Genomic DNA, 12,466 nt, shown 5'->3' with positions numbered 1-12,466 from the left:
AAGCAACTGCTCAAAAGCAAGAGACAAGTAAAGCCTGTCAACTCTACCAAATCTTCCTCACCATTTGGAAATGCTGTGCCCATGGTTTTAAATCGACTTTCTAAAATGAAGGAAAGGAGAGTCCAGGCATGCAAGAGCAGGTTATAACCGTTTATTTTCAGACAGTATCTGTTGAGCTATCTCTCTATTCTCATCCTTGGGACGGGTAGACCTGTGGTGGTTTAGGAGAGAGAGCTTAGTGGCAAAGACAGGATAGGTCTTTGGAAACGCCTGTGATGCTGCCTGGTTTTAGATATTTGATTTTCTAGATATTTTATTTAAATGCAGGCATTTGGAAATTGCAAGTAGATGCATATAAAATGTGAAGCTAGCCTCCCCTAAGAGCAGATTTGTGCTCAGCTGTACTATATTCTGGCTATGTGAAGTCTTCATTATACACTGGCTGCTTTCACCTTTCCTTGAAAGCAGCCAGCCTCTGAAATTGCAGGAGAAAATGGAAAGGTTTTGAAAGACTTACCTCCTAAGCACAAGTACTGCAGAATATTTAGCACTTAAAACTTTACATCTTTAACTTTTCAGACTATAATTTCTTAATTGCTTAGAGACATAGCATAGTCCTGGTACACCAAACTCTAATAACATATGATTGCCTTAACTTTTGTTCTGCTACACAACGGTTTATGTTTCCCTGCTGGGTGTTAATTATTTTTTCCTCAGATTTCAGAAGACACTTTGGCAGTCTGATGGGACAGGGCCAAAAATTTCAGTCTCAAGCTGGGAGGTCTATACAAAGGATTGAATTCTGAACCATAAATTTAAAATTAATTTCATGTAAAAAGACAAATATATTGTGAGTGAACTTCTACTGTAGTCTTTCTAGCAATGATGCCTCTGATTTCAGAAAGTAAATCAGTCTTAGCTGCTGCTAACTGTACGCTTTGTTCATGCTTTGTGACATTCTAACACAGGCTGCTGTTGAACTAATTATTGCCCACAAAAGGAAGGAAATACGATATGGAAGACACAGAGCTTGGTCCACGTTTCCTCTTGAACTCAATGGGAATCTTTCTATTGATTCTCATGAAATTTTGGATCAGGTCTATGAAACACAAGTTCAGCTCTCCAAAAAAAACCTATGGCTATTAGAACAATAAAAGCAAACTTAATACTTGCAGTTTTATTCAATGTCATGATTAAAAAAGAAATCTTATTTGCATTCAGTCATATAAGACCTGACTTTGATTTCTTTTGTTGTTGTTCTTTTTGTCTTGATGCTTAGGTTTTCCCTGTCTAAGAAAAAATAAATAATTATTTCTGGAAGCTTAAATTAAGAAGCCACTTACATCTTTATTTAAATATAATAATGTAAAGTTGTTTTGGTTCAATCTCTTCTATGATTTTTTCCCCTTCTTTTCTTGAAGAATTTCTATTATTAGATGAAATTCATCAGTTTGTGGTTTTAGTTAATTTGCACTTTGGTAATTTTTTTAGCCAAAACATTTCTAGCAAACTCACTAATGTTTACACACTTTTGTTTTTCTTTTACATACAGGTACTATTGGATACAATCAAAGAAACAGGATAGATACTCTTATGTATCTTCTAGCCTATCCGCAAAAGCCAATGGTAAAAACAAAAACAATTGAACTGATAGATTTTGAGAAACTGCCTGCTGGACAGAATGCCACAGTTGCTGTGATGAGCTACAGTGGTTATGATATCGAAGATGCTCTTGTCTTAAACAAGGCCTCTTTGGACAGAGGTAAGAATCATCAATTTTTTCCCACTTCCCTAGTGTGTGTTCTAATACATGTTTTAATAAACTTCTTGTCTCGTGGTGTTATGCTATAATAGCTGTTATTGCAGTTATGAATAGTACATCTCCAATTAAGAAATCAAATTCCAAAACTGCTTTGAATGCTTTTGTTTGTTTTCTGCATGAATAGTGATTGTAATTCCATGCTTGCGATAGTGTGGTGAAGTTGCCAACATGTGAATAAACTTCTAAGTATGGATACTATAAGAAAAAATGGCTAACTTTTGACCTCAAATAAAAAAGTGTAAATGGTCCCTTTTTGAAAATAATTAGTTTACAAAAAATCTAAAGTATTAGATAATCTGTTCTGTTGGGCTTGCCTTTTAGATGGTTGCCTTAACCTTTGTTCATTATTAACAGAGGGGTCTCATTATTTTCATCAGTAACAAAAGCAATAGATGAAGTTAGACTTCTGAATGTATTTGGGAAAGGAATGGAACGCGTGGCAGTTCGTGTCATTGTGAACTTGATGCTCTGAGGGAGCAATAGCAGTATTGCCTACTTTCCGAGAGAGAATAATAGTGTTGTCTAAAGCAAAATAATTTAGTGTTTATTCAGAGATAAACTAATGACCCACTTCCTTAAAGAAAAAAAACAAAACTGTGCAGTGTATTTTAAGTAAAAGTACATAAGCCTCAAATAGAAGGTAACTAAGTGAAACCTATGTTTGTGCTGGTCTGGCTTGTCTTGCTCTGTCCACAATTCTTCAGCACTTTATGTTAATGCTGCTGGGGGTTGGAGGAGAGTTGCCTGAAAACTTAGCCTCTCTTCTCTCTCTTGTCCCTTGAGAGAAGACATAGTGCAGTGCTATCAAATTGGTTTTAGTTTTGGGTGGCCAAAATCAGATTCTTCCATGACTTTATTCCCCCACACACTCCCTTCCTCCTAGTTGCTAGGCAGCAATAATACTATTCCTAGACATGTATCTTTGGCATTAATGTCTGACGCATTTAATTTATGCCTCCTTTTCTAAAACAACAACAGGCATGATTTAAAACTGAATGTTTTCTTTTCTGGTAGACTGGTAACATTTGCAGGGAGAGCTGTGGTGCTTGTCAGGAGTTACTTGACATAATCTAAAGATACAGATCTACTGTATGTGGCCGCAACCATCTTTCAAATGAACTAAAATAGTGTAGGATTATTAGAAAGCCTTGCTCTTGGCTGTCTGTAATTCTAAATTGATAAAATTGTTTAGTATTGTGACTGGTTGCTGTACTTGGAGAGAAATTCCAGAGATGCTACTTTTCTCATCTAAGATCCAAAACAAATCTATTTTATAACAATATATGTAAATCAGAATTCTTTCAGCTGGGAAAAAAGTGAGTAATGGGGTGATTATATGAAACACTTAATCAGTACTTTACTGGTAGGCTAGCTTGTGTCAGCCACAAACATGAGTAAAAGTCCAGGTTTCTTAGAACTCCTGAAAGGAAGAGGTGCTTTTCTCGTCCTGTTGCAGTCTCTTCTTCTGTGTTATGTTTCCTTGTGGAGCACCAAAGGTAAGAGAAATATGTGTGCATGTGTGTGCAGAGGTATAGAAGGGGATTAGCACAACTTCAGAATTGGACCATAGTCCAATGTCTAAAAAAAGTAGTGTGCCTGATCTTATTTTTAAATTGTGAGCTACTAGGTATCCGTATACAATGTTAGGCATATTCAAGACAATGAATAATCTGACTAGTAAAAAAGTATTTTATATTCTGTAGCTCAGCAGGTGGTTCAGCATTCTTGTTTTACTCTGATAATGTGTTATAAAGAATCTTTGAACTCCTAGGCAGATGAGTTTGTATTACATTTTAGGTTTTGGAAGGTGTCTTGTATATAAGAATGCCAAGTGTACACTGAAGCGTTACACAAACCAGACATTTGATAAAGTTATGGGTCCGATGTTGGATGCGGCTACCCGTAAACCAATCTGGCGCCATGAAATTTTAGATGCTGATGGTATCTGCTCTCCAGGTATGTCAAACTACATGTTCAGTCATGGCATAATCTGAGGTAGAAATTAATGTTCTGTTAATATTTCTTGTGCACCTTGTTTTATACTTAGTGTAATTAATTTTTTTTCTTGAAGGTGACAGTACTGTAATAAAAATTAAAAAATACTAGTTTCTGAAAGCAGCGTGGTACCAGTCTTTGGGGATTTTTTTGTGCATGAGAAAATGGAGCTTTATGTTTTAAGTAGAAGAGTGAGTCTTTAGCAGTGTGAATCTATTGAAGCATTAGAACTTGTATTCTTATATCTCCAAACTGGCAAACTTTTAAAACTGTAGTTTTTTACTTTTTGTCTCTCATATGTTCTGTCGTTATTGTTATTTAGGGATAGAGTCATTATTGTTTTGATTTCATACATCAAAACCTCCTAGCATGCTGTCCGTTAATGCAGTAGTTTGAGGAAGTAAAACCTTGTGTTTTTAACACTTTAGAAATATGTTTGGAGAGAGATAAGAAAATAAATACAACTACATTTAATTATGTGGATAGGTGTATAACTTTCCAATGGAAAGAAATTTGAGAAAGAATCTTCCCATACTGACATCCTTCAGTTAGGAAATGGCTTAATAGATCTGCTGAGATCTAAGAAGAAAGGTGCTGTAAAAGGCACTAAACTTAATTCCATTATAGCAACACAATTGGGTCACTTTTGCTCTTTAGCACATCACAACAGAGCTTTCGAAGTTAATTAAAAAAAAAGGCAAGAATCTTCTGAAGTATTAGGATAGATAGGACTGGGGCGGACTCCAGACTGTGGCTGTTCTCAGCATGTAGGTAAAAACCTCTTTGAAACAGTTCATTTGGACAGAAAAGAGACATAGGCTGAAGTTCAGTGTAATTTTGTGCAGGAGGTGGGAGGCAGGTACTTGATGTGCATTAGTATCATTGGGCATGCTACTGATCTGGTTTTCTATGTGAAGGGCAGGATAAGGGGATGGAGGAGAAAATAGCAGATGTACCAAATGCAATAGGAAAAAGTAATTGCAAGGAGAGGCTGAAAGTGGTCTTGTACAACTCATTGTGGAAATAATGTGATGTCCCGAATTTATGTGTGAATTTCTAAAATTTGTCAGTTACAGTGTTGCTTGTTAATTTTCTCCTTACTTACGGCAGATGACTTCAGATGCTTTTGTGTATTCTTTAGACCCGGGGTATGTTGAATAGTTATTCTCATAGTGCACCCAGCATGCAAGCTAATCTGTTTTGGTTTACAAAAAACAGCTAGTTTCATGATTCCCTTACCATGCCATATTTAATAAAATAACATGGCCTACTTCCTAGACATGTTCCTCCCAGTTTGTCTTCCAGCTTACCTTTTTTTAAAGCTTAAAATGTATTTCTAATATAGGTAGCCAGGTATGTTCTCATGGTGCTTTTCTTCTTGTTCTTTGAAGGTGAAAAAGTAGAAAATAAGCAAGTTCTTGTGAACAAATCTATGCCAACTGTGACCCAGACGCCTCTGGAAGGAAGTAGTGTGCCTCAGCAGCCACAATACAAAGATGTGCCAGTAACGTATGTTGCATCATAACTTTATACTTGGGGAAGGTACATGGAGAAAAGGTATCTGAGAAAATACTCTATTCTAGAAAAGTCAAAGGAATAAACTTCCCTTGCAAATTAGACCTAGTTCTCTAGGTCTTGATTTTTCACAGGGTTTTTCAGAGCCTAGGTTATTTTCAGAAGTGCCTAGCCACTTAATCACTAATAAGTTAGATTCTGACACCTGCAAGGCTGACATTGCAAAGAGAGGGAGGAACCCTTCTGAAGATGTATGTATAGAGCGGAATCACTGAGTAGGTTCCCAGGAGAAACCGAGAAGAGAGCTAAGACAGTGGTAGAGGGGAGAGGAGTCGCTCATGGATGAAGTGATGGAGAAACAGAAGAAAAGCAGAGAACACGTGTACTTAGTGAGGAGGCAGAGCTCCTCCGTACTGGCTCCCACAGAAAATGGCCAATGCTGACTGGTGCTCAGCCTTCACTTTGCCAGGCAGGAGGCCAGGAGATGGAGGCCTTCCTATCTCAGAGGCTGACAGTCAGCTCATTCTGGCCACTCCAATTAGACGTCCTTTACCAAGGCACCAGCGAATGAGAAAGGACAGTCAATAAGAGTTTTTCCCATCCTGTCCTTAAAGAACAGGAGAGGGCTTCTGAGGTGTGAGAGGAAAATTTTGCATTAAATGTAAAAATAAGTAAATAATTAAACAATGAAGGGTTTTTCACTGTTTTGTCAGAAATAGCCTTGACAGTTTGGTAAATTAGCAGAGAGCAAGGCAACCAATTGGTGCCCAGATCAGAAAGGCAGAATTAGCTTTGCTGCACTTCTCTGTGTTTCATAACCAATAGAAAGCTCTAGGTTTACTCCTACAAGATATTAATAAAGAAGTGAGGCAATAGTGTAATTATCAAGAGAAAAGAAGTAATCCTGCCAGGTAAAGACATGAATCTGAGTTTAGGTGTCATAGTTTGACCATCTCAGCTGCCTGAACAACAAGACAAAATAATCTCCTAAATAAGGTATTAAAATCTGCTCTACCCTAATTCTGCAATATATAGAAAAAAGCTGATACCAGAATAATTTCCTTTTCCTTCCTGCTCTGTCATGCCTACTGTTTTTTTCTTTTTCTTTTTTTTTTTTTTTGCCTCTCCCTCAAAATCTCTGCATCTCGGACTCGAGAGTTCACCTCTTTCTGTACCTCATACTACATTCTGCCCTTGGTTCATTTCCACACCTGCACCTGATGCATAGTTTCAGTCAGGATATTATGCCTTAATTTTGTTCTTAAATTCTCATGGTATATTCCTTAAACACCCTTTTTCAACTGTAACTCTCTATTTAACTGAAGATCCAGAAATTTGCAATATACTAGGAAGCTTTTTTCCATCAAGAACAGCCCACGTGACAAAAAAATATACCTTGTTCTTTACAAGTTCAGCTTAATTCTCCCTTTGTTTCTATTGTATTTCTTAAGCCTTTTCTTTTCCAGAAACATATACCGTACTCTGGAACTTTATTTATATATATATATATATATATATATATATATATAAAATCTTTGCTCTGTTGGCCTCCCATGTGTAAGGTCTATGAAGACTACAGTTTAGCCAGAAGCTTACCAATACACAGATACTTGTTTGTAACTTGTGTTTGGTTCATAGATGTTTTGTCTTCTTGTACTAGCTACAAAGGTGCGACTGATTCTTATATTGAAAAAGTAATGATTTCATCAAATGCAGAGGATGCCTTCTTGATCAAAATGTTGTTGAGGCAAACTAGACGTCCAGAAATTGGAGATAAATTTAGCAGTCGTCATGGGCAGAAAGGTAAGCTACACATTTAATAAAAATAAATGCATGTTGGGTATGGCTACTATACATACTATCATCATGCATGTTTCAATTGATCGGTTCAGATCTTTTATGAATGCAGCAGTAGAAGACCATGTCCCTTTTTTTGGTTAAGTTCACCTAATTTAGCAGTGATGTTTCTGGAACTGAGGAGAAGAATTGGCAAACACAACTCTCTATTGACTTACGAATCTGGAAAATACAGTAGTTGCCCATTTTAAACGAGAGCAGGGTTTTGAGTTTTGTTTGTGGGGTTTTTTTCCTAGCATGAATTTGGTTTTAGGTGATAGGTTTATCAATGGGTTATCAAGAGAGAGACTGGAGGAAAGAGTGAAAGGGCCTATTCTGAATGGACAGAAAAGACCAGAGATAGAATGGGATGTCTGCAAGTCATCTGTGCAGACATACTGCTCTAAAGACAAGACTGCAGATAGATAGCTCAGAGCCATGGTGTAAAAGGGAAGCAAATCAGGAATGCAACTAGGAGTGCACCAGCAGAGACTGGAAAGAAGGGGAAGATGTTTTTAAAAAAAATACATCTGGGACATGATCTGGGACACTTCTGGATCTTCAAACTGAGAGTTGAAAATGGGTACCTACTAGGAAGCTGCTTGGTGGCATGTAGCTCTCTAGTGTTAGTGTTGTAAGTAAGATGAAAATCAGGAGCCTGTTTCCATATCTGTTGAAAAAAGCAGTGGACTCCCTTTGACCTCATCTCTGAATCTCAAAGGACTGGGAGTTGTGGGAGGGGTGTTAGGGAAAGAAGTGACTGAGAACAGTCTGACTGTAACTGACTTAAAAGCATGTTTTGATCCCATTGGTCCCAATGCGGGACAGGTTTTGACATGTTTTCATCTATCTGTACACTTGGAAAATCTACATTTTTTTAGTACTTTCAGCATGACCTTCTCCCTTCCTGTATGTGCTGTGCTAAACCTATTACCCGAATGTTATAATCTTGTTACATTTTTAGGTATTATTTTGGTTTGAGAACATTGTTCGGTCTCTTGTCAGATGTGGTGGGGAGGCAAAGAGGTTGATATTACCAAATCCTTTCCATTGCAGCACATATACTCCTTTCCTGTTACTGGCCAAATGTGATACTGTCTTAATAACTACTGGAACAAAAAAATCCTTACTTCCTTACTTTGATTTCTGAGGAACTGGAACCAGAGCATCGAGTGTAAAGCACACCAGCCTCTTACATGTGGTAACACAAGTGTACGCTAGGTCTGTATGGAGGGCAGAGGGAGGGAACTGAGGAAATAACAAAGGATGCTGGTTAGATTTGAAAGATTAATACTTTAAACTAGTTGTAGTCAATGAACTTTGCAGTAATACATCAAATTACAATACTAGCTAAGGGATGTCTTGCTAACAAACTGGCCTTTCGTGAGCAGTGGTCTCTTTGTCAGAAGACACATGGGAGAGAGAGTGCTTTTTGTTAGGAGGACCTCCCTGAAAGCGTCCCTTTCAGCAGTCTGTGACACGGTCCCACTGTACTCCCAGCATCATGTTGGGTTTGACCTTGCGCTGATTCACATCCTGTATTCCTGGAGCAGAACCAGAGAACTCTGTGGGCAAATATGCCCTGGAGTCAGTCAGCAGAGAGCTGGTAGTTGCACAACATCCATATGTAGTTCTGAGACAGTGAAAAGAGATGGAACTGCAACAAATGTCACCAGTACTCAGGCAGTATCCAGCTCTAGAGCTCTCTTAAATGAAGCTTAAACAGAATCATCTCCAGTGTATTCAGTGCCTGTGTGACTGGACGAAGTATTAAGAGCAGTTGCTTACAGATGGACCCCAGGCACAAGTAAGAAGTCATTTTTATAATGCTCCATACCAGTGTATACTACTTCACTCATGTGTGTAACCTGAAGTCAAACTTGAGGTCCTTTACGACTTTCTGGAGCTATGGAAGTACATAACCATCATTGGCAATGAGGTGACCAGGTGTAACTGAAGTGAAAGACTGCATCCCTGTCATGGGATTCAGGGCTAACCACAGTAATCCTCATTTGTGTAGTCTCCAGGTTTGGTGATCAGGACATCTACCTAGAGCAAACCTATCAATCAAAAGAGATGAAATGGGTACAAAAGGCAGTAGCTGATCATAATGTCAGCTCTTAGCAGATGTTGCCTCAATTTCTTTGTGTTTTTTCTATGGACTACAGTCAATGCAGGCTTTATCAGTACATCCAGCTCTCTCCAAGATCACCCTTACTTCCACAGTATCTTTCCATAGACCCATAAAACTGGTTCCTGAAACTCTGTAGTCTAAAGAAACCCGTCCACTGTTTCTGCTGTCATTAAGAAATAGAAACTCTGCTGTTAATCAGGAAAAATGTTTCAATGCTTGTATTTTCAAGACGGCTTTTGATCTAAAAATAGGAAGCGATTATCACTGAGTCCCCAAGTGATTTGGAAACCAGCAGCTATTGAAGGTTTCAAAAAAGTAAAGAAGCAGCAGTACATTCTTGACTTTCCTTTTAAAATCCAGTCTAGTTCTTGCACTACAGCCACATAGGATAGTTGCAGTAAGTGAGGGGGAAGATCATTAGCTTCAGAGGCAAACAGAAAGAGTTGAGCAGTTGGAATGGTTCAACTGCCCCATTCCTTCCTTCTGTCCAGGAGGATTCTTCTTCAGGAAGATTTTGTGTAGAGTCTTTTTCAAATAATTTTTTAATCTCATACAGAATGAAGATGTGCAGTACTTTTAAGCCTATGACTGCTTTTAGAGCAAAGCCTGTTTCTTCATGTATTTTGAACTTCATCTAATTAACCCTTTCTCCTTACAAGTGGCATGCAGCATTTTAGCTGCAAGTTACTATATAACAATACGATCAGTACTGTGCATGACAAACTTTCTTACTAGAATAAAAGACAAAATAGCCTACAAATTACGTTAAAGAAGCAGCTCGGTTAATCGTGATAAATATTTATGGCATTTGCATGAAAAATTTAAGCAGGTAAGAATTTTCTTCTAGCTTGGGCTATTGATGTGCACCTACTGAAATAGTTCAACAGGATTTAAATGGAACTGATTTTCATACCTCTCCAAAAATCAAGAAAAAGGGTGCCTCACAAATCCAGAACCATCAGAGGTCAAAAGGTGGAAGTGGAAGAATGACAGAAGGAAACAGAATTGTGTCAGGTGGGCTGCAATATGGCTTTAGGGAGCAGATGGCCTTCCATACCACTAAATGCACAAAAGGCATCTCACAGTCTAGAGCAAGCTCATTTTAGAGGTCTTGAAGGACAGACATCTCACGAGTACTTTTGCTACTCATCAAACCCTGATATTCATGGTCAAATGCAGAAACAACTAATAAGCACTGTATTGGAATCTGGTGGTATTTTCTTTAATATCCCCAAAGCCATAGAAAGTTAGTAATGTTTTTTTTCCGAAGTAAAATAACTGTGGAAATCCCACGGTAATGAAAAACAACATCCTAAATGCTGTAGGGAACTTTGAGGGCACCCATAATTATGCCTGGCATTGCATCAGATTAGAAAGACTGATCCCCCACGTATCTGTGCTTTAGACCTATAATAATAATAAGCCCAAACCGTCAATTATTCAGAATAGCAAATGTCCCTTTCAGCTTGGTTTTGGAGATGTGAGTGGGAACATTGCCAACAGTTGTGTTACAGAGTTTGCAGGCATGTGCTTGTTAGCTGTCCAGTACCTCAATCTGTGGTAATCTCTTGTAATCAGGGGAGGGATCATATTCTAAATTATTACATTCTACTAGGATACATATCCTTCTTGGTAGTAGACCTCTCAGTTCACTGGCTTGTAGTACATTATGGGAAAAGATACTACAATAAATGGGAGAAAGGAGAAATGTGCTTAGTGGAGAAGATACATGTGTTAGATACTAAGAAAAAAAACAGTGATAAGAACAGTGGAGTTTACTGTTTTGCATCTTCAGTATACAGCGAAGAATCAGATACTGACATTAACGTTAGATTACAGGCAATGATAGAACTGGAGAAAAGGCATGAAAAGGAAAGGGAAAATCTCCTTTGCGAGCTGTTTAAAAATACAGCTAGTATCATCCTTCTCTGACATCAAATTGGGGAAGGATCAGTCATAACAGTGGAATATAGTCAATTGTGAAACAGAAATCATAATACTAACAGTTTAACATTTTCCATTGAGAGAATTTTTAATTAGCCCTGAATTTATTCTCTCATCTTCGTCTGAATGCAGGCGATTACCACTTCAAGTTTAATTTGTGAATGTTAGCTTTAAGCCCATCATAGGGCCATTTAAACCTATGATGAGCTTAAACTAACAAGTACCTTAATTCAGTGAGAAGGAGAGAAAGCATATTTCTCTCCTTTCTGTATTGTCAATCTTTTCTATGAAGTATTTTTATTTTCTAGAAGGAATGCATGAAGAAGAGATTTGATTTAACAGAATTGTAGCAGTTAGTTTTAAAATAATTAAATATGTGCAAAATAAGAGATTGCACAAGCCACATTTCTCAAGTTTTTTTTCATGGGCCCTGTATTCCAAATTGATTTGTATTCCAAAGCTATACTTTGTTGTTGGGGAAGAAGAAAGCAGAGTAAGAGAACTGGGAAGTGTCTGGGATACGACAGATTAAATCTAACAAACCAGTTTTAGCCTTTGGTTACAGAATAGCCTTTCGTTAAATATGTAGGTAGGTTTTGTACACCTCAATAGAGATCTGTGCCACCACCTCTGTATTTGCTACCTTCTTAATGTCCTCTTACATGTCAACACAGTATTGGCAAGGGTCACCACTTCTGGCCTGTCCACCACACCGTCTTTTCATTCAAGTCCATGTTTTAAGTACACTTCCAAACTGCCTGTAAAAGCTAGCCTTTCCTTCAAGACCTTTCAACAAAGAAGTGTATGAGGAGGAGAAAAAACCCAAATGAGGCCATCACGTTGTGTTGGGAAACGCATCAGCAATTATTTTGCTTTAACTCAATATTCATCTTCAAACTGGACATTGCAGTAAGATCTTTGGAAGTGGAACTGTCGCTTTAGTCTGTAAGTCCTTAAGCTTCTAACATCTCACAAAAAAAACATATACCTACCAGGGAGGACTTATCTTGAGCTGTAGGATTTTGTTTTAACTATATTGTATCGTATTTTTTCCAGAAGGATAAAGAAACTTTTTTGGTTAATTATTTTGGTTTTTAATCTTGCATTCTTCAAGCAAAGTCACTTTTCAAAGCACAGAAGGCTAAAGGATTGTTAAGCTAAAGAAGCTTCATCTGAGTTCCATACATACTAAATTATTATATTTCCAGATTTCCTCTTGC

The 12,466-nt window shown here is 37.7% G+C and overlaps 1 protein-coding gene across 1 annotated transcript in view; it reads left to right on the top strand.

Moving 5' to 3' along the window:
* Positions 1-12,466, top strand: part of POLR3B (RNA polymerase III subunit B) — an 82,331-nt gene that overhangs the window by 49,471 nt on the left and 20,394 nt on the right. Inside the window, exons 20-23 of the mRNA XM_059817260.1 lie at positions 1,553-1,762; positions 3,620-3,778; positions 5,209-5,326; positions 6,993-7,135. Coding sequence (XP_059673243.1) covers positions 1,553-1,762; positions 3,620-3,778; positions 5,209-5,326; positions 6,993-7,135 — 630 coding nt within the window. The remainder of the gene's footprint in view (positions 1-1,552; positions 1,763-3,619; positions 3,779-5,208; positions 5,327-6,992; positions 7,136-12,466) is intronic.

This window comes from Gavia stellata, chromosome 4 (genome assembly GCF_030936135.1).
Source record: "Gavia stellata isolate bGavSte3 chromosome 4, bGavSte3.hap2, whole genome shotgun sequence".
NCBI classification, from domain to species: domain Eukaryota; kingdom Metazoa; phylum Chordata; class Aves; order Gaviiformes; family Gaviidae; genus Gavia; species Gavia stellata.
Note: the sequence above shows the minus strand (reverse complement) of the source record. Positions and strands in the feature narration are given on the sequence as shown.